The 20325-nt window shown below is 33.7% G+C and overlaps 7 protein-coding genes across 10 annotated transcripts; 3 read left to right on the forward strand and 4 right to left on the reverse strand.

The window, feature by feature from the left end:
• Positions 1-223: 223 nt before the first annotated feature.
• LOC116849907 (ATP synthase subunit b, mitochondrial) lies at positions 224-2269 on the reverse strand. The gene is made up of 4 exons (XM_032827553.1): positions 2115-2269; positions 1267-1425; positions 745-1097; positions 224-615 (listed from the first exon to the last, which is right to left on the reverse strand). Exons 1-4 carry the CDS (start codon positions 2140-2142, stop codon positions 439-441), a joined length of 717 nt encoding a protein of 238 aa, XP_032683444.1. The 5' UTR covers positions 2143-2269; the 3' UTR covers positions 224-438.
• A 371-nt stretch (positions 2270-2640) lies between these two features.
• Positions 2641-5494, forward strand: LOC116849905 (retinol dehydrogenase 11-like). Of its 2 annotated transcripts, none has more exons than XM_032827550.1 (4): positions 2641-3292; positions 3450-3685; positions 4037-4334; positions 4415-4836. In XM_032827550.1, the coding sequence occupies exons 1-4, from the start codon at positions 3020-3022 to the stop codon at positions 4421-4423; spliced, it is 816 nt and encodes a 271-aa protein (XP_032683441.1). In that variant the 5' UTR covers positions 2641-3019; the 3' UTR covers positions 4424-4836. The 2 variants fall into 2 exon arrangements, with proteins under 2 accessions (XP_032683441.1, XP_032683440.1); XM_032827549.1 differs by lacking the exon at positions 4415-4836 and adding an exon at positions 4909-5494 and having other exon boundaries at positions 2643-3292.
• A 145-nt stretch (positions 5495-5639) lies between these two features.
• On the reverse strand, positions 5640-8309 carry LOC116849908 (peroxisomal membrane protein 11B). Of its 3 annotated transcripts, none has more exons than XM_032827554.1 (4): positions 8123-8309; positions 7901-7919; positions 7468-7580; positions 5640-7380 (listed from the first exon to the last, which is right to left on the reverse strand). In XM_032827554.1, the coding sequence occupies exons 1-4, from the start codon at positions 8160-8162 to the stop codon at positions 6866-6868; spliced, it is 687 nt and encodes a 228-aa protein (XP_032683445.1). In that variant the 5' UTR covers positions 8163-8309; the 3' UTR covers positions 5640-6865. The 3 variants fall into 3 exon arrangements, with proteins under 3 accessions (XP_032683445.1, XP_032683447.1, XP_032683446.1); XM_032827556.1 differs by having other exon boundaries at positions 7901-8029; positions 8123-8288; XM_032827555.1 differs by having other exon boundaries at positions 7901-8290.
• Positions 8310-9511: 1202 nt separating this feature from the next.
• LOC116849911 (ADP-ribosylation factor-like protein 6-interacting protein 1) lies at positions 9512-11659 on the reverse strand. Its single transcript, XM_032827559.1, has 5 exons — positions 11329-11659; positions 10849-10982; positions 10014-10251; positions 9848-9932; positions 9512-9744 (listed from the first exon to the last, which is right to left on the reverse strand). The coding sequence occupies exons 1-5, from the start codon at positions 11353-11355 to the stop codon at positions 9644-9646; spliced, it is 585 nt and encodes a 194-aa protein (XP_032683450.1). The 5' UTR covers positions 11356-11659; the 3' UTR covers positions 9512-9643.
• Positions 11660-11887: 228 nt separating this feature from the next.
• On the forward strand, positions 11888-14012 carry LOC116849909 (ubiquitin-conjugating enzyme E2 S). The gene is made up of 5 exons (XM_032827557.1): positions 11888-12040; positions 12301-12448; positions 12876-13066; positions 13244-13372; positions 13490-14012. Exons 1-5 carry the CDS (start codon positions 12017-12019, stop codon positions 13640-13642), a joined length of 645 nt encoding a protein of 214 aa, XP_032683448.1. The 5' UTR covers positions 11888-12016; the 3' UTR covers positions 13643-14012.
• A 616-nt stretch (positions 14013-14628) lies between these two features.
• On the reverse strand, positions 14629-17346 carry LOC116849906 (THO complex subunit 4). The gene is made up of 5 exons (XM_032827551.1): positions 16973-17346; positions 16063-16200; positions 15814-15961; positions 15482-15622; positions 14629-15144 (listed from the first exon to the last, which is right to left on the reverse strand). The coding sequence occupies exons 1-5, from the start codon at positions 17186-17188 to the stop codon at positions 15032-15034; spliced, it is 756 nt and encodes a 251-aa protein (XP_032683442.1). The 5' UTR covers positions 17189-17346; the 3' UTR covers positions 14629-15031.
• A 1452-nt stretch (positions 17347-18798) lies between these two features.
• Positions 18799-20227, forward strand: LOC116849910 (protein seele). Its single transcript, XM_032827558.1, has 5 exons — positions 18799-19003; positions 19136-19223; positions 19349-19464; positions 19619-19825; positions 19894-20227. Exons 2-5 carry the CDS (start codon positions 19136-19138, stop codon positions 20074-20076), a joined length of 594 nt encoding a protein of 197 aa, XP_032683449.1. The 5' UTR covers positions 18799-19003; the 3' UTR covers positions 20077-20227.
• The last annotated feature ends 98 nt before the right edge of the window (positions 20228-20325 follow it).

The raw sequence follows: 20325 nt of genomic DNA on the forward strand, positions 1-20325 counted from the left end.
ATTCTGTGTGCAGGAGCCATTAGAGATCTGTTTTTTTAGCTCAAAAAACTTCTGTCGTTCCAAAATTCAACTCCATTACCATTTTCTATAGTATATGTAACATGAACTATAAGATTATGATAACCAATTTTATTTTGAACCACTTGTTGCTAAAAAAAAAAAAAAAACGGACGATCCATCACTTGTGTGGACAGATTGTCCATAATTTTAATAAAATGTGATATTTTTGATGCTTGATAAAACGTTTAATTTCTTATGATGATATAACAAGGATTATGATTTATACTGTATTCTTGCATTTGTTTACAATGTCTATGACTTCACATATCAGAAAGGAGTACTTAACAGAATACACGAAGTGTACAGCGTTTACGACGCTGTTTCTCTCTTCGCGTCCTCAGATTTCTATTTTATCTAACGTAGCACTGTTTAGATATTTTATGGCTTTGCAGCGAGAACTTCAAGATCTTTGATACATTGCTGAAGAGTTGCTTTCTCCTGATCAGGAGTGATGGCTTTCAATACTCCATCTATGATCCATTGGACCATGTGTTTCTGTGCAATTTGGCGTTCAAGATTTTGTATCTGTAGTTGGTAGTCCAAACGCTTCTTCACCTATAAGCAAACCAACAAACCAAACTCCTCAAAATATATCCATTTTCTCGTTATTCTAACTTATACTATTCGTACTTTTCTGCAATGACTCTCCTTTTTATAAAAAAAAAAAAAAAAGATCAATTATACCTCTTGGTAGACTTTCATCATACGCTCTCTGTAAGTTCCTTCCAGCTGTATCTTGATGTTCTCTTTCTTAATGTCCATTATCATTTTTTGTCCTTCTACGTTGTACTGTTGTTGTTTCATATGTTCAATAATTTCTTTATGAGTGTTTATTTCAGAGGTTCTACCTCCTTCAAGCGTATCCTCAAGTTTGTCTATTTCTTTGTCCAAATACTGAGCCAACTTAGGGCCAAACATTTTCGTAGCTCCTATGCATATTATTAGCATAGCTATACCATTATAATATTCATGCTCCATGACATAAATTTCTTTGGAGACTAAATAAGTGCTCACACTTATGGCAAATATATATGGTCCTAAAAGTACAGAATTCAAAGAAATTTTGTAAATATATATGGTCCTAAAAGTACAGAATTCAAAGAAATTTTGCAGCAATAATAGTAAGATAGTACCATTATTTCATATAGGTTTAGTGGAATTTTTAATATTACTGGAGAAAGTTAAGATCTCATAGCAATTATTTACCAGATGCACCAGTTTTTGGATAGAAGGCTTGAAACCATCCTTCAGGTATAAATCCATGTCTAACAGGAGCTGGATATATTGGCCGCTTGGGTCGTTCAGGAGATGCTGCTGTTGTAGATGTGCTTTGTGCTCCACATACTGCCATAGGCAGCAACTGGGCTAATTACAAAGTACATAAAGATGCTATAATTGATTAACTTACTAAAATATTGCATATAAGATTTAATATTAATCTTTAACTGTTTCTCTCTAGAAAACTTTATATATTTACACATAAGAAAAATTACTGTAAACTTGTTTTTTACTTAAAATAATTTTTTTTTACTTAAAATAAATAATTTCTTATTTCGTCTATAGCTTACTTAAACCATCAATAATTGACTGTTGTATTTGTTGAATATATATATATATATATATATATATATATATATATATTTTCTACATTAAAAATATATAAGAGGAAAGAGAGACAGAAATTACATGAGAGTACAAGGAGTATAGCTAAAAAGAACAGCTGTGTATTTTGAGAGAAAGATGCAAAAATGACAGTGTCGCATAACCAAGATTACACATTATATCATAAATTCAGAAATTATACACCTATTAAAAGGAAAATTATTTAAAAAAATTAATTGCACGTATAAAATATGTGAACAGAGCTTATAATATATCTGAATAGTTGCAAAACTATGAAAAGATACGATAATATCGAGATATCATTACATAATAGTAGTAATAAACTCCACGATCCGACAAAGCTTATTGCATTCGAAATAAATCGAATTCGCCTTTTTCGCAGACTAATTTCTGGAAATTTAATCATGAACTTTATCACTGTTATCATTTACCATTGCGAAGGGCCAATCTCGACAGCATTTCAAACGATACGTCTAACACTTGTAGTCAATACTCGCCACGGCGGACACCATACTTAATAGACGACGAGGTTAGAACCGTATCGCAATTATGACCCAGGAATTCGAGGGAGTACGCTGATTAGCTGCTGTAGAAATACGATAGCGCAATTGTCTATAAGAGAATTCATATTGCATTCGATATCCAATAAGAGAACAGCTTTCTAATAGAGAATTCAACTTTCCATTGGAAGCTGTTCTCCTATTGGATATCGTACGTCGTATCATCGGATGCTATGTGAATCCTCCATAACAGTAAAAACTAATGGACTTCAGCGGAAAAAGCGCTCAATGAGCAATCAGCGATTATTGGTTCTTACTGTTAGATCCCTAAATCTAAACCAATTACATTGACGAATTACTCAATTGTTGTGCAACTGTTGAGTTCGCTGAATGCACCCAATAATTGGCTACGTTCACTGAGCGTTCACTCCGCTTAACCCTACATCATGTCTAGATATTCATTGCATCATGACTGTTCGTTATTTGAGCTTCGTCGTCCCAATTGTAACAATCTCCAAATTACTTCGATTATCTTGCTGGAGATGTAAGATAACAAGTTCGAGTGAGCGCGCGAGATAAGGTGATCCGATCGTGAGGCCAGTCGTTCGTACCTGGTCGCGATATTGCACTGGAGCAGTCATGTTGTTTATTTCGCGCAATAAATTAGGCTGAGATGAGAGGGCGAGTGATATCGTAAATTCGAACGAGCGCATAAAAGATGAGTATTCGCGTTGCAATTAATATGCATTGATAGACGCTTGCATTTTCGCGTTGGTCACTTCCTGCCCATTCGCAACATTCTCGCGCCACTTTGAAACGTCTACCAGCTGGTAAACATGGTATCCTCGTGGTGTTACTTCATCTTACCGGTGCTCCTGTTTGTCGCGCTGCTGCGTAAATGTCGCGAGTGCAGCTGGGGAAGATGCAGGAGCACCAGCAATCTGAACGGCCTGGTGTTTCTCGTAACAGGCGCCAACTCCGGTATCGGTAAGGAAACGGTAAAGGAACTGGCGAAACGAAACGCCACGATCATCATGGCTTGCAGGGACATGAGGAACGCTAAGAACGTGATTGCTGAGATACGTAGTAAAATACCTACCGGCGAATTAGTATGTATAGTTACAACACCAATAATAATTGATAAAATAGTAAATTTACTCTGAAGTTTATTTATAAAGAAAAATATAAAAATTATATATATAGCTATATATACATATATATATCAACACACACACACACACATATATATATATATAAATTGTGTAGGTTCCAATGGAATTAGATCTTGCGTCCTTCTTATCAATCAGAGAATTTGCCAACAAAGTACTAAAGGACTTCTCACAGATTCATGTGTTAATTAACAATGCTGGTGTATATGCATCACTCAAAGATCATGCACTGACAAAAGATGGTTTTGAGATTCATTTTGGAGTGAATCATTTGGGCCATTTTCTTCTTACCAATCTGCTACTGGACCGTCTTAAACAAAGTACACCTAGTAGGTGAGCATAACGAAGAATATCATTTAAGAATATATACAATAACATATAATTTATTATAACATTAATTATTAATATTATAACATTTATTATTATACTTTATTATAATTATACTATAATATATATAATTATATTATTAAAATAACAATTTTATATAATATATAATTTATATTATATAATATTTTAATATTACATTAATATATATATATATATATATATATATATATATATATATATATATATATATATATCATATTTTAACAATGTATTATATACATATATTATAAATATACATGTATTATAAAAATATATGTGATATATAATAATAATACTGTATTTCTCTCTCTCACACAGAATAGTAGTACTGACATCCAAGCTTCTGGAATCTGGAGTGATAGACTTTTCTAATCTAAATGGTGAGAAAGGATTGCCAGTAAAGGGTAGGATGAACCCTGGTTATTGCAATTCAAAATTGGCAAATGCTTACTTTGCTGCCGAGCTTGCCAAACGAACAGAAAACTCTGGTGTTAATGTCTATATGGTGTGTCCTGGATTTACCTACACTGGTCTGTTCAGAAATGTGAAAAGGAGTTGGTTTCATTATATTATTTTCTCTCCTTTCGCTCTTATGTTCTTACGTACTGCAAATCAGGTAAATATATCTTATTACTTGACAGAGACACTTCAAAGAATATTATTTATTACTTTTATGTGATCTTTTCACTTATATAGGGTGCTTGATAATTTGCTACAGAATAGTGTAAAGGTGTAATATGGTGAATAGGGTAATATGGTGTAAAGGTAGGTTAAATCAAATTGAACACACAAAAGTCTTCTATCATTTTGAAAACAACCATGTAGAATTTTGAGTTATTAATTGGAAAAGATTGTTGAGTGATTGTATGTTATATGAATTGTGATGACGATGATTGTTGTTGTATGCTTGTAGATTAGATCAAATTGAATAAGTCTTTTACTATTTTATAAATAAAACGTACATTTTTTAGTTATTGATTAAAAAAGATTGGTGAAAGATTGCACGCAATCGTTCGCCGATTTCCTTTAATTATAAGAGATTTTTTGTTTAGTTTCACCTAATCTACCTATATACTGTGATTCTGTAGCAACTTGTCGAACATTCTGTGTATAATGTACTCTATATATATGTATATATATACACTATATCATATATTCAATTTTGTTTTTTGTTACAAATGTATTTGTAGGGTGCCCAAACAGTACTGCATTGTGCAACAGAACCTTCACTGTCCAAAGAAAGTGGGCATTTGTATCGTGACTGTAAACTGTACATCTCCAAGAAGGAATTAGATCCTGAAGTAGCCCTTCGTTTCTGGGACATAAGTACGAAATTGACTGGTATAAAAGATGCGGTGAAATAAACGACGTTATATATATTAAGTATAAGGACGCGTGTTACCGTATACCGTCGTAAGTTCACTTCTGTCGTGTTCCAAAGCAGCCATTCGATACTTATTTTTGTATTTGAAGAGAATAAGATAAAACAACGATGTGGCACACTCTTGTTTCCATTTTTATGTATTTAAAAAAGAAGTCATAGAAAGACTTTGTTTTTTATATGCATATATTTTAGAATAAGGTTTGTGTCTTTGATTTTAATGTATGTGTTATGGACATTTTTATAAATGAATGTAATTATGTGTTATTTGTGAGATTATAAATGAGTAAGAGTGCAGAAAGAATAAGGACCTATAGAAGCCTAAATCGCAATTATTGTTGAACAGAATCTAAGTAAATAATATAGAAGAGCAAATATATAAACGTTCCAGGAAAGTGGAAATGAGCAGCAAACTTTTCGGTCCAATCTGCAGATTCCTTTCAATGACGTGAAACTTAGGCAATACAAATTAAATAAAGACACCCTACAAAAGGCATTATAAAAAAGGAAAAATAAGGAAATCCAATAAAACAAATGAGATAAATGCAAATTGGAAATTATTATTTTTTACAATCATTAGTTCGGTAGTTAGTCAGTTTCATTCTTATATTACGATAATATGATATTTCGTCCAATTTGATTTATTTAATAAATTTATTAAATTGTTTTTGATAAATAACTTTAGTAAGATTTTAATAACTTTAATAAACAAACTTTTAATACTATAAAAACATTTAGTATCTTCTAGATAATTCAAATACAAAAATCTTTGAGACAGTAACGAACCAACAAGGGTATATTTTATCATTGGTATTTGACACTAACTCGATTATTATAGAACATCGAATTGAACGGTATCAGTTACGTCCAGTTAAGTCCACACAATAGCTGTAGTAAGTTTAATCTTTTGTTCAAAAGTAAAAAATGTAACAATTTCTGGCAAAACATGTTTTTTGTACTACCAATTGTAATCCATAATTTTAAGTGTTACTGACAGAGCGGTCTTTTGCTAGAAATTACGTTTGGCCTTACAACAAAAACTTACCACACCTATTGTGAGTCAGGACTAGTACTAAGTTGATGTAATACTCTGCACGATTACCCGGAATGTTGAATAATATCGATCTGATGTGTCATCGTTGTAGTTATCGCAAGTGATACTTTTTAACAATTTAAATTTAGGATATACAAAAATATCGCCAAGTATTGCTAATATTTTACAGAATACCATTGCCACAGGAACCTTAGTACATATACAGATGCAGTCTGACGATGACATATACAGGTATAGTTTGACTATATACATATACACTGCCATATACAAGTATAGTTCGACCATATATATATATATACAAAACTCCCGTGTATGTGTAGATTAAACTGAAGAAAAAGTTCCTTTATTATTTTGCAAACAATGACATACAACTTTTTTAATTAATTAAAAGAGACTGCAAACGATCGTGCGTGATTATTCACCATTTCTCCTTGAATTAATAACTCAAAAATATATGTAGTTATTTGCAAAATAATACTTTTTGTGCAGCTTGGCCTAATTTACAAGCACGCAACGCAAAATATACTTACTGTCACATCTTGTACCGTATTCTGCGCGTATCATTCGCCAATCTTTCTTAATTAATAACTCGGAATCTTACATGAAACTTTTGTTCAGTTTGGCTTCATTTACATTCATGTACACGAGAGTTTATGTATCGTTATAGAAAGATACCCTGTATATATATATTAGAAAATACTCCATCCCAATACTAAGAAGGGCATATCTTAGAATACGGGTCAATGATCGTGTACAAACCGATTAACGAGGAAATTATGCCAAATATACCTACTGTGCCCGAAGTACATTTCACATGACCCAACGCTGTTAATGGAATAAATAAATCGCATCCATTCTTAATGGTGTCCAATACCACTGTCTTGTGTAGTTTCAGACAGAATGGTATATAATTCCATTTAAGTGTATTGCAACTTTGCATTCGTGAGCACACTCGCTCCTGCTCGAAAATCTTAACGATTTCGTAAGTGTCTCTTGCTAAATTCATAATAATGCTCACTAGCCAGTATCTATTTGCAGCTCTGTTCCACTTTGTCAGATTCACTTGCATAATACCCATTCTGCCTATCCAGATCAGATGATCTGCCAGTAGATACATCGCATTTGTTAACTTTGCCATAGTTAATGTTATCCTCACCACCAGCTCGGAATATTTTGTCATTTCCAAAGCTTGATATAAACTGTCCAAACATCTTCCAAAGCGCAGTACTAGAGAAAAAAAATAAAGACAGTATTACACAAACTTGTTAACTAGAAGTGCTTCTACAAGATAGAAAACAAGAAAGAATCACATACATCTTCGGAATGAACTGAAGGTAAATTCCAAACTCTTCAAAATTTCTACCTGTTTTGTACAATGTGTATTTTCTGCATAGTATGAAGAAGCACGACATCCATATTGCAGCAATCTGTAAGATATAGAATAAAAAATCAAAGGTTTTTCATATATAAGCAAAGTTTGGATATACAAAAATAACAAGAGACCAATATTGTATAGTACAATAATATTATAAAAGATATTTATTATAAACATGAAATCTAAAACTTTTAATCTTTATCTACAATTTTTGAGCTTTATATCTTCATAGGCTACTTTATGCTTATGATATTATTGCATTGCATGATCCATGTATTGGCTCCTATTAACTTTTTTTCATAAATTAATTTATAATATTAATTATTATAATTTATAATTTTTATAAATTATAGTTATATAAATTATACATACCGTATTAGTCTGTCCCTCCCTGCAGTTTGATTGTTTAACTTTATCACAATATCCATGATTGTTACCAAAAAGTTTCAAGTCACTTCAACTTACAGTTAAATAAATAGCATCAAATAAAAACGAAGTGAGCTGATAATTCAAATGAATATTATCTGTTATCTTTCAAATTCCAGAAAGCGTTTGAACAATTCAAATCAAACAAATCTAAAACAGGCGCCTTACCGTAATTTCTTTTTACTTTTGCTGTAATTATTTTGCGCATTACTATTATATGCCGGTCAAAGTCGTGTTGGAATGTGTACTTTGGAAAAAAATTATGCAGAGTAATTAGCACTATCAGATTAACCAATGGAAACACAGCAATCGAGCTCTTTAATAAATAGTCATGATGCACGAATACATAGATGTAATGTTCGGTTCAAAAATACCGGATGCGTTATCATGTCGCAATCCATATTTGCAAATGGCGCTTTCCGTTCTCGATCAGCGCCATTTTCAAATCCGATGTTATTTATTTCGTTTCATGTAATTCTACTCGACATATGTACGATACAAAGACTGACTTACACACATAAGAGTATATTTCCTTTTTTAAATACAAAGCTTCATGCTTTAGTAAATATAATATTTTACATTTCATTTTGAACAGAACAATTTACATTAAAACTGACGAAAAATAAAAGTTTTATAGTTGTCGCAAATAATATAATATTGCCAGAATCTTATCAATAGTCGTACATACGTTATATTACGCGAGATTACAGTCATAGTTGACAAAGAAACTTCAATGTTAAATATATTGCTTAAAATGAAAAAACGTAACGCATATCATAATGATATCAGCATACTACTAAAACGCATAGATATTTTATTTTATTAGGAGCGCATAACTTTGGTTACAGCGAATTTGATTGAACGTACTAGCAGAATTTTGCAGATAATCAATAAAATAAAATATTTGTGAGTTTATCCAATCCATGTCAATTGTCGCATTATTTGGTAAAATATATGTTGTACAATCGACAAACACAGTACTTACACTGTTACTTTTTTCTACACAGATAACGTGCAAACGTAACAACACAAGTTCTAAAAGTCAATTAAAAATGACTTTCTTTATATGGCAGCAATATGCATGAAATATGGTACGAATTTATTATAATTGCAATACATCTCGTCTTATTGAAAGGTATTGAAGGGCAATCATTGGCTGTGTTCAGCAGAGAAAGCTGCTTTACAATTGTTATAAAATTCTTGAATCTGATTGAAGTATGCTCTTAATTTTGGTTAAATCCAAGAGCATGTAGCAATCAGATTCACGAATTTTACAACAGTTGCAAAGTAGCTTTCTCTGCTGAACGCAATTATTATGCTGGGGCCTTATTCTCGAAAAATATCGCATATGATATTTCTATGAAAAACTATAATTCATGTTACGTATATTATAGCTTTTTATCGAAATATCGTATACGATATTTTTCAAGAATACGATCCCTGATCTAATGTATCATCAATACGCGTCAAATCAACTCTTCATATGCGTACTAGCACATTCAATCTAATTCGCTACTACTTGTAATTCCTAGAACGAAATTAATACATGAGATGACGTACTTGTAAAATATATCATATAGTGTCGCATGTTATGAATAGATTTACATTGCACGCGGATTAAGACATGTAGACGTAGAACGAAGGATTTCGGTGGTTCGACGGAAGTAAAAAGATATAGAGCTACGATGATTATGACAAATGACGGCGAATTAAACGATTGTATGCATATTTCACGGCCCAACGCGCTCGTCCCTTGTGTCGGAGTCCTGGTGTGAGGAGAATCGCGTTCACTAGAAGAATTTACAAGTGATATTACGATGCAACAATACAATCTATTCAAAAGGATATATGGCATACTGGTCAATATGAGTAAATTTCGAATAATTTAATTACCTATAATATAGAGTAGAAGCAGATTGTTGACTGTGTTGCCGACCCATACGAAGAGAAGAAGGCAGATGATCGTTGCGCAATAGTACTGTGTAAGAAATAAGGAAATTTGTCAGACACAAATGATACAGTTGTCTTGTTTAGTGATCAAAGACGAAAGCACACTTACGCTATTAGGACGATCAAGCCGAATTCTCGCGAGCGATGTCCACATGCTCTCAATCTGTGTCATAGTAGCTGAGAGATTCTGACAGATCTCAATTAGTTTCTTCTCTTTTTGCCCTGTCCAACTCTGTGCATTACACAACAATGATGTCAAAATTGGCACAAGATAATCGACAAGAGCCAATATCAACAGACAAAAGGATATTATCGCCAGCAAAGATGGATCCAGAATCCATATTGAACTGTAATGAGCAGAAACATTACTTTATATGTGTATGTAGATAACAAACTAACTATATAAGCAACAAGTAATGTAAACAACAAGTAATGTATACATGTTGTTTAAAGAATATATAGCTTAAAAATTAGTTTAGAAATTAAGAGAAGCTTATATTTAATCTTTAGAAGTTTGATGTAAATTTACAAAAGTTGTATCTTAAACATGTTGAAGTTTATAGTTTTGAGTATTAAATATAAGTGTAATGTTTAAAAAGATAAATTGCATGAAATTTTTATTTTATTTAGATCGATAGATTGAAAGATTTAACTCTAACTCTAAGGATAAAATGTAGCCAGAAAATTTTGTAGATTTGAACATATTTAGGAAATAACATTCATAAATATATGTCAGAAGATACAAAGGTTAAATAAAAATATAAACCATTCTTAATTAATTCCTGAGCAAGCTGTATATTCTTTTGACGATATCTATTAATTTGTTCATTGTCTACATAGATGACATCTCATACATAGTTTACTTTGCCTACACATAAAGTATTACAATTTACTCATAAACAATTTAAGAAAAATATTTGATTTATAAAAAGTGATCTATTCACCTGAATATCATTGTTATCAGCCCAATGATAAAACCTGGGTGCCAGCTGCGTTCCCACAGCAAGATGGAATACAGAGGTAGTATCACTTCCCGCCAGCATTCCATCCTACGTTTCAGCTGCTTCATGTGTTTCTCCTACGAGGAAAACATCGCGTTTATCAACGGGCAAAATCGAGTCGGACTGTCATCGATTTTCCTATCTCACGCGCACACACAGTGCAGAGATGCGTCGTCTGACGAGGCGATTGTTTCGTGCGCGTCTTTGTCTCTAGTGCTGGGATTCTGCAATTCGTTATTGGAATTAACGACAGTTTCGTATACTGCTTTTGTATACTGTAAAAAAGTTGCGCGATGATAACGAAACTGTCGTTAACTCCAATAACGAGTTACAGAATTCCAGCACAGGTGAATTCGCGCGATCGGAAGTCAATCGCCGCGATAAGCCACCGATTGATGAATAAAGTAAAAGCTCGTGTGTCACCTGTTCTGCTGTCCCATTGTCCGTCATCGTGTCGGATACTTCGCGATGAGCGTTTACGTTCCAAAATTCGCTTCGGCGACGGCCAGGCCGTTCAGATGATGAAAAGCCGGCAGGCGCCGATGATGTGCGCTTCGATTTGGCAACTTGAATCGCAGGGGAAAGGAAAGCACACGTCGACGATGTTTAGCACTGTCTACTCGCGTATCGTCATCTCCCGTAGGTTCGTTCTCGTCGAGGAATGATCGAGTTTCTTCGAATTCACGACGATGCTGTTACGACGAGTCGTGCGCTTTCGAGGTGAAGAGAAAAACGTACAAGCATGGAACGTCAGACAACCATGGATGGAGGGGGTTGTCGGATAGCGGGATAGAGTGGTGGTGGTAGTGATAGTGGTGGTAGTAGTGGTAGTGGTGGTAGCGGCAATGGTGGAGGAATCGACTTCTGGCTCCGAGAGTGCGCTCAGGTACAGTTCTGGCATGCGATTGGCTCGTCAGTTCAAAATGTTGGTTACTGCGGGCAATGCCGTGGTGCCGTTGATGTTGTGGTGACGTTCAGCCGAGTTTTTCGTACCTGTCCATCCTGCGCGTTGGGTTTGCTCAAAAATTCCGGGGGGTAAAAAGAAAAGCGCGTGGCTACGCGCCAAGCACGGCCGAGAGGCATCACGTTCGAAGTTCACGTCGCCCGAATTATGGCTACCGTCGCCGTGAGTTCTGTGAGTATCCGGTATCACGAATAGCATCGACGTGCGGACACGTTTATTTGCGCACATATTCCTGCATCCTTACGTTCGTTCACATACGCATGCACACACGACGGCGACGACGAGATCACCAGCACGTTTCTTTTGTTTACGTTTCACGCCGTTCCGTAACACGCGAGTTCGCGCGCGCCAGGAGGTGTCGCACATCGAGGCGGAGAGACCGCGACGACTGACCGTGGAAAGTGTGACGACGCGTGTTTGGGTTTTTGCAGATTTCGAATGTTGAGAATCTGTCGCCGCAGATCATCCGCCGGGTGGCCAAGGAGATGGCAGAGTTGGCCACCAATCCACCCGAGGGCATCCGCGTCATTCTGAACGAAGCAGACGTCACCGATATTCAAGCTGTCATCGAGGGCCCCTGTAAGGATCGATCGCCTCTCTTCTCTTCTCCCGCGTGCTTCCTTACTCCTCGCGTCTCGCTGCCACGGATCCCACTAATGACGATTGATATCTCGAGATATCAATTTCAGCCCTTATCACAATTATAACACACATGACCTAGCCTAACCTAACCCATATATCTATGTGTGAATATACATGTACACTGTGTACTTGCTCTTGTCAATAATGGTTATGTTGTGACGCGCGCGCACGTGTGTGAGTATATAGTATGTTCCCCAAAACGTCAAGATAATACTTCTCAATCTATTCTGTGCTAAACCAATTTAACAAATTGCCAAATTTTAGGTTGTGGCTTTTTTTCAAAAGATATATAGTTTTGATTTTAGATGTTAAAATATATAATATAAAATTAATATAGTTTAAATGATATTTCTTTGGATAATAGCGGGAACTCCATACACTGGTGGCTTCTTTAGAGTTAAATTGGCCCTTGGAAAGGACTTTCCACAAGGACCACCCAAAGCTTACTTCCTCACAAAGATTTTCCACCCAAATGTAGCGAAAAATGGCGAAATTTGCGTTAATACTTTGAAAAAGGATTGGAAGCCAGATCTTGGAATACAACATATATTATTGGTAAATAGTTACAAGCAGGATTGGGCATTAGCATGTAAATTATGATACTTTAAGTCTACACATGTAGACAATATATGAACAATCTGTGTATATATAATCTTAAAATCTCTGGCACAATTCTGGCTACATGTGTATGATATATTGCAAATTCTTACATTTCATAACTTTTGTTTGTAGACTGTAAAATGTCTACTAATAGTGCCAAATCCAGAATCTGCTTTAAACGAGGAGGCTGGTAAATTACTTTTAGAGAGCCATGATGAATACGCGGAGCGAGCGAAAATGATGACAGAGATACATGCACAGGTAACACTTGTTTCGATAATTTATAAAGTTATATATTTACGTGGAATTACATGGTTAATGAACCTGGCTTCAAAACCATTGAAATAACAACAACGTGGAATTATACTTCTTTTTTAGGGAGGTGGCAAAGGCAGCAAAGCTGGTCTGGAGAGTTGCGCTTCCTCGGAAGCCGGAGGACCTCTTCCAAAGAAACATGCGGGTGATAAGAAATTAACTGCAGAAAAGAAGAAAATGTTAAAAGATAAGAAGAGAACGCTGAAAAGACTATAAGGAAGATCGATATTATATTATATTCATGTCTTTTGTAATTTAAAACACTGGTGTGGTAATGTTGCCTCGTGTTGTACACACAATTATTGCATAGTAAAATTTTATTATCTAAACTTGACTGATCTTATTACTAAGTATTTAGAGAATTTAATATTTCTAGCTAGTAAAAATAAAAAAAAAGGAAAGAAGAAAAAGCTCGATCTCCTACATTGTATGAAAAATGAGTACAATTCTGTAGTGATCTCTACAATCGCCGGCTGAATTGGCAGACACTCGGCCTTCTGTACGCTATATCTACTAGCAAATATTTTTACATATGTACAAAATGATATGATTATTTAAGTAAAATAAAAAAAACTTCTGCGCAGAATGTTTCATGTGTGAAGTCTATTCATTAATAATTTTATAAACAGTTACATTATCCGTTAGTTCATTTTCTGCATACTTTTGTTATCGAATGTGTCTGGAAACGGGATATTTTGAGGGAGGAATTGCTTTCCATATTTGTTAAGAACTTTTTAGGTAGATAATAAAAACTTTACCTTCTGTTAAGAATTTTTCTTTTTATTTAGAGAATTTGTTGTCAGCTTTTTTCTTCAGTCTTGCGCCACTTCATTGCAATTCGTACGCTGCATGAATTAAAAATTTATACATTTCTTTACACACATCTAGCGCATTACTGCGCGTTAAAGTATGCCATGTGCATCTGACTAATAGTATGTCACAGCCTTAAATCCGCTATAAGCTATGAGATACGCATAATAATATAATTTACGCGCTAAAAGAAAACAAACACAAGTTACAAAAGTATCTTTGCATTATTATTACTCGTACTTCTAGTACCAACTGCCGCCGCTGTTAATAGTAAACTACTCTAAAGACAAATTGGACATGATAAATCAATTTTTGATATTCAATACAGCACTGAGAAAATAAAATTAGATTAAGGGCTTAGAAGCACATTCTGTACTTTGATAAACAACAACTTTTCTAGATGAATCTCACTGTATTTTTCATCTTGATGAGCACACACGCACGATAAAGTACATACAAATCCATACAGTCTTTACATTATACGTTTGTTTTTAATCCTTCTTATTTTCATATCATAAAAAAATCTATGAATGTCTACTATAATGTTTATGAATTTTTTCTCGTAAAATTCAGTTGTTATTATGCGCAAATTTCCGGAGGACTCGTCAAAAATAAAAATTGATTTGATTAAATGAGAAACTCTTTTTATATCTCATTAAATTTCCTTTTTTAGTATATAGACAATATTATATTTATACTACATAAATTTATGAAAATAAAGCCAACACAGTGTATTGTGTTAAGTCAAATGAGAACAAAATCTTAATTAAGAGCGAAGGTTGTTTTGTGATGTTGTTACTTTACTTCCTTCACGTAAGCTTCCAGTTCTGCATCCAACTCTTCGGCAGTGGGCGTTTTTGTTATTTGCCGAGCGCCCCCTCGACCTCCTCGTCGACCACTACCACGACCTACAATTTCATAAAGTTACAATTCATAAAAAAGAAAAAAAATATTAATTATTCATATTTACATTTAGTTATCGCAATTTCCTTGAATTTGTTATTTTATATGTAAACGAATTACTGAAACACAGTAAATTTATTCACATATATACTATTAAGATATGTTTTATAATATATATGTATCATATATTAAACTTCTTATTAATTTCAGCATTTTATTTTATAAAACAGATTTCTACAAAATAATGCATAATTTTTGTAATATGGAAATATCTGGTATTTTACAAGAATTTATGTATTTAAAATATGTATTGAATAAGTTATAGCTGATTGTAATAATTACCTCTAATAGACCCTGCACCACGATTTCCTCTAAAACGAGTCTGAGGTCTCTGTGTGTAATTAGCACCGCTAAGTCTCGGGCCACTACGAGGGGAAGTGATTGGTAATTCACTTGTAGCAACTTGTATATTCATTTCACGACCTGCCAATGTATATCACATATTAGAATTAACAGATATACATAACATTTGTGATAATCATACTACATAACAATTTCTGCAAATCCTACTTTTTCTTAAATGCTGTAATTTCATGTGTATCTATATGTATTCAACATAGACAAAACTTCATAAGATATGTGAAGAAATATGATGCAAAAATTTAAGTACATACCATCTAGAGGTACTCCATGATATTGTTTCATTGCTTTGATAGCATCTGCCCGTCTTTCAAATATGACATCTGCTGAGCCTAAAGATCGACCTGACCTATCATAATGTACTGCTGCTGACTTTAAAGGTCCAAATTCACTGAATAGTTCCTAAAAGACATTGTTAACAAATATATTTAATATATAAAATGTAACATTCTAGATGTGTTTAATATATAAAATATATATTTTTGCACATAATATTTTAATACCTGTATGTCTGAGTCTGATACACCAAAATCAAGGTTTGATACCAAAAGTTTGGTAGTTCCTGCATTTCCTATTGCACCACGACCAACTTTCTTTACACCATCAAACATATCGTGTTTCCAAGCACTGTTTACATCACCCTGCACAATGAAATATAAGTTTTTGAAAGTTATTATATTTTCTTAATAAGTAACAAATTTTTCTTATCATGTATATATAAAACTGATTATAAAAATATCTAATATTGGAACACATATATTGGAACACATATATACAGCAAAAATGGCGCTAAAATAAGCAATTAAGTTTTGTCATTGCATATTGGTAATATATTAATATAATTTGAACATTATAAGCAAAATAGTCATAAGAACTAAACTGTCTTGTTTTATTGTATTAACTTTAATTTTTTAATTACATTATATTAAATTTTGCATTAAAAATAAAAAGATAGATGTGAACAGGAGAGGAAAAAGAACTACAAGAAAATATACAGAAGTATATAGATATATATTTAATAAACTACTCTTAAGAAAAATTAACAATTTCTCAAACCACAGTGAAGATTTTTATCCCAATTGTAAATCTTCTATTAAAATATCCACTTATTAGAACAAATATATTCAGGTTCTGGGGAAAACAGGTGAGAAAACTTAGATAATATAATTAGAATCAATATACATTTATACAAAATATTGTGTGAATGCACACTTAAGATACCTTCTCTTATAGAAATTACACACGCAAACGCAACATGCATGTACGTTAGGCTCGCGTACACCAAAATGTCCAACGTTCTTATGTGTGTACGCACATATGCATATCACAGAGTGCGCGCATACACATACTACTTAATAATAGTGCGCGTCGAAATGGGGCAGACAATTCCAAGATACATAGTGATATCCTTACCCTCGTATACGGTAGAGAGGCGCGTGTAATACCGCCACGACTACGTCCTCGCATTACACCCCCGCCAGTTCTTTGGGTCCTACGCGCTCCTCGACGAGGCGAACTGCCGGCGCCTCTACCGCGTCTGAGGTCTCTGCCGCCGCCCCGTAGACGAGCACCTTTGGTCTGCTTGATAATGTCGTCCAGACTCATCTCTATTTTGTCTACCATCTTCATTTGTGCGGCTCGGAACAAAACTTGTAATTATCCACACGCGTAGATAAAACCGCGATGAGGTAAACCAACCTCACACACGACTTTACGTCGAAACAGAATGGCGACGAACGAGAACAAGAAACAGCAACGCAGAGCAGTCTGGGTATCCAACGGAAGAGTGCGTTGTAATGGCGGACTCACATTGCGCGCAAGATGTGATGTGTGACATTTCCGTGAGAAAATACATCCAATAAGAGAGTTCGCTTTGTGTGGCTTATAAGCATAGGCTGTGGCATAGGGTTTTTTGTTCCCAGAAAGAATCTTCTGGACGTTCCAAAACTCTACTCGACGGGTAGAGTAGCATTTAATTGACCAATAGAAACAAAGATAACTAGGATTTTTTTATCATGATTAGTCAATTAAATGTACTTTACCCACTGAATAGAATTTTGGAACACAGCCCTGTTCTATGGTATAAAAAAGCTGCGCAACGACGTCTACCGATCCGACAATTGTCGATAAGTGGTTACAGAATAGGGTCCCTGGACGTTAGGGAGTCGATTAGCAATCATCGATTATCGTTTTCCAGCAAGGGACACTTTTTGCACAAAGCTTCTTTATTGGTTACTTATTATCTTAGAAAATATCTTAGATAATTTGTAGACAATAGGCCTGTTCTTTGTAGCTGCACTACTGAACTAGTGCAATAAGTTAGAGTGAGAAAACGTATATTTGTTTCACTTCAATATATTGCACCAGTTCAGCAGTGCAACTACAAAGAACAGGCCTAATAAAATAGCTTTGTGTAACACAGTATTTATTGCTGGAAAACGGCTTATATATTAACACAATGTAACGAAAATTACAAAAGTGGATAAATTTACAAGGTATCGACCAATGAAATATTGAATATTTTGGTAAATTCATTCATTTTTATAATTTTCATAAAGTTTCTGTGGTACAGAGTATTTCCATCCAGCAAGCAATCTAGCACGAAACAAGCATCATGTGCCGCTGGCTTAACCGTTGCACTTATAACTTATAGCATGTTCGGCTTTCTTTCTTAATCCCCTTTGAGTTATTCAGCCTACGTTTATTGGTCGAACAAGTACTTATAAGCTTTATGATTGGCTAGTAGAGATTAAAGGGCGCCTCACACGATTGACATAACAGTAACGTAAGACGTATCGTAAAAATGGATCAATTACAATCGAGTATTCACAAAAATGATGACCTTACGATTCAACGATACTCAAAGTGATTGGTCAATTCTTACGGTACGCTTACGTTACTGTTATGTCAATCGTGTGCGGCGCCCCTTATGACGTCATTAATCGCTCTCGGAGCGTTGAAAGAAGAGATTTCATTGGATTTTGCTCATCATCTCTAGTGTACATTAAGTACAAAAATATCATGGCTTTCGCAGACCAGCGCGATTTGCGACGCGACACGCGATATGCGATCGCGATATCCAATGAGCGTACAGCGCTTCCGGAATACCAATACGCTCATTGGATATCGCTCGTCGCATATCGTGTGTCGCGTCGCGCATCGCACTGGCTGCGAGAGCCATCAGAGATACAAGCAACGCGAACAAACCTCTTGATGGTAGTACAGGTGTTATTGGAAATTGTTACGAATAGCTCTATTTGCTTACTGTGTTGGTTTTTATATATGATACACACGTAGATGTATAAGAACAGAATACGAACAGTAGATGCGTTACACGTGTCGCATGTGTGATTGGGTAGATTACATATATATAGATGTGATAAGTTTGTAGATATTCTATAGAAGTGTTGCCGCGCACCTTAAATTATATGTTATAATAACAAGGTAAGATAACTTTTTAAAACTGTAAAATAACTGTATAATACATGTATGAAAATTGTAAAAAACATTTTTTCTCTTCTCTCTCGTGTGAGAAAAGTTTTATCTAATTTAAAAATTTTCTTCCTTCCCTTGCAGATGAGAGTATTTCTACTTATTGGTTTATTTTTTTTAAAAGATTTTGTGGAATCTAACGAAATTAATCTAGCCCATTTAAAATGTTTAGGTATGTGAATATGAATGATAATAGATGGTAATTTTTAACACTTAGATTACATTAGATTACAAGCTAATTTTTAATAAATAATAAAATAATTGCATAAAAATATAATTATTGCATACATTTCATAGTTTGTAGAGCAACTATGAACGAAATGGAAGCTGCAGTATCTAAAATAAATCCAAAAATATTAGTTGAAGCAGGTAATTACAAAATGGATTCTCAGGGAAATACTATATCCAAAAAGGTATAAAAGTATATTTAATAAAATAAATTTTACTATTATTAAATTTATTAAAAATTGTTTGTGTGTGTGTGTGTGTATATATATATATATATATATATATATATATATTTCCATATATAAGTATATCATATAACATATGAAATGTTTTTTATAGGTTCCATTGAGACAATCAGAAACACATATTTCGGATATATTGGATGATATCTGCCTGAAGATGAATGATTATGTGAGAGCAACTAAGAAGTACAATAAAAAGTTAACAATTTTCAATCTTATGTCACCATCAGGTGGTATGAATCCTCAAATGTCCAAAGTTGACATAATTCATGATGGTGATTTAAATAAGTCTCTTGAATTTTATGTAAGTATTATTTATTATATTTTGTATATATTTAATTTGCTATTATTAATTTGTTTTAATATTTACAGTGCCATTTGATAGTGGAACAATTTGAAGATGATATTATAAAATTATATGTCAATGATTCGGGAAATAGAAAAGAACAGCTTTGCACAGAGATCTCAAATATTTGTAATGATTATCCTGAAAATGATGACAACGATGATGATAATAATATTAACAGTATGTTTAATTATAAAAATGAATTATAAGACCATTTAAGACGATTTTTTAATACATAAATATTATTCATTTTGATTAGTAAATTGAAGACAATGAGTCTCAAATATGTTAAATAACTAATTATATAATTTTTTTTATGAGACAAAAAATATATATAATCTGTTTGATATATAAAGCATTCTAAGCATTTCAGTTTTTCAATTCTATATAGTGTGTGTATATATATATATATATTATTTCTTCCAATATTAAATATTTTATAAGACAAATATAATGTA

Source organism: Odontomachus brunneus, unplaced genomic scaffold, assembly GCF_010583005.1.
Source record: "Odontomachus brunneus isolate Ranch 3 - 2012 unplaced genomic scaffold, Obru_v1 Obru_scaffold_128, whole genome shotgun sequence".
Taxonomy (NCBI): domain Eukaryota; kingdom Metazoa; phylum Arthropoda; class Insecta; order Hymenoptera; family Formicidae; genus Odontomachus; species Odontomachus brunneus.

Excerpts from the sequence above, each read along its gene's own strand:
- LOC116849907 (XM_032827553.1), bottom strand. The coding sequence starts at position 2,142 with ATGCTGTCGAGATTGGCCCTTCGCAATG. Across the intron at positions 1,426-2,114 it reads GAGATTGGCCCTTCGCAATG|CCCAGTTGCTGCCTATGGCA; the intron begins GTAAATGATAAC and ends CTTTGTAATTAG. Across the intron at positions 1,098-1,266 it reads TCCAAAAACTGGTGCATCTG|GACCATATATATTTGCCATA; the intron begins GTAAATAATTGC and ends CTGTACTTTTAG.
- LOC116849905 (XM_032827549.1), top strand. The coding sequence starts at position 3,020 with ATGGTATCCTCGTGGTGTTACTTCATCTTACCGGTGCTCCTGTTTGTC. Across the intron at positions 3,293-3,449 it reads AAATACCTACCGGCGAATTA|GTTCCAATGGAATTAGATCT; the intron begins GTATGTATAGTT and ends TAAATTGTGTAG. Across the intron at positions 3,686-4,036 it reads AAACAAAGTACACCTAGTAG|AATAGTAGTACTGACATCCA; the intron begins GTGAGCATAACG and ends TCTCTCACACAG.
- LOC116849908 (XM_032827554.1), bottom strand. The coding sequence starts at position 8,162 with ATGCGCAAAATAATTACAGCAAAAGTAAAAAGAAATTACG. Across the intron at positions 7,381-7,467 it reads CTTCAGTTCATTCCGAAGAT|TACTGCGCTTTGGAAGATGT; the intron begins GTATGTGATTCT and ends TTTTTTCTCTAG.
- LOC116849911 (XM_032827559.1), bottom strand. The coding sequence starts at position 11,355 with ATGACGGACAATGGGACAGCAGAACAG. Across the intron at positions 10,983-11,328 it reads ACAATGGGACAGCAGAACAG|GAGAAACACATGAAGCAGCT; the intron begins GTGACACACGAG and ends TTTTCCTCGTAG. Across the intron at positions 9,745-9,847 it reads GCTTCTACTCTATATTATAG|TGAACGCGATTCTCCTCACA; the intron begins GTAATTAAATTA and ends AAATTCTTCTAG.
- LOC116849909 (XM_032827557.1), top strand. The coding sequence starts at position 12,017 with ATGGCTACCGTCGCCGTGAGTTCT. Across the intron at positions 12,449-12,875 it reads AGCTGTCATCGAGGGCCCCT|CGGGAACTCCATACACTGGT; the intron begins GTAAGGATCGAT and ends TTTGGATAATAG. Across the intron at positions 13,067-13,243 it reads GAATACAACATATATTATTG|ACTGTAAAATGTCTACTAAT; the intron begins GTAAATAGTTAC and ends TTTTGTTTGTAG.
- LOC116849906 (XM_032827551.1), bottom strand. The coding sequence starts at position 17,188 with ATGAAGATGGTAGACAAAATAGAGATGAGTCTGGACGACATTATCAAG. Across the intron at positions 15,623-15,813 it reads TCATGGAGTACCTCTAGATG|GTCGTGAAATGAATATACAA; the intron begins GTATGTACTTAA and ends ATACATTGGCAG. Across the intron at positions 15,145-15,481 it reads TGGTGCAGGGTCTATTAGAG|GTCGTGGTAGTGGTCGACGA; the intron begins GTAATTATTACA and ends ATGAAATTGTAG.
- LOC116849910 (XM_032827558.1), top strand. The coding sequence starts at position 19,136 with ATGAGAGTATTTCTACTTATTGGTTTATTTTTTTTAAAAGATTTTGTG. Across the intron at positions 19,465-19,618 it reads GAAATACTATATCCAAAAAG|GTTCCATTGAGACAATCAGA; the intron begins GTATAAAAGTAT and ends TGTTTTTTATAG. Across the intron at positions 19,826-19,893 it reads ATAAGTCTCTTGAATTTTAT|TGCCATTTGATAGTGGAACA; the intron begins GTAAGTATTATT and ends TAATATTTACAG.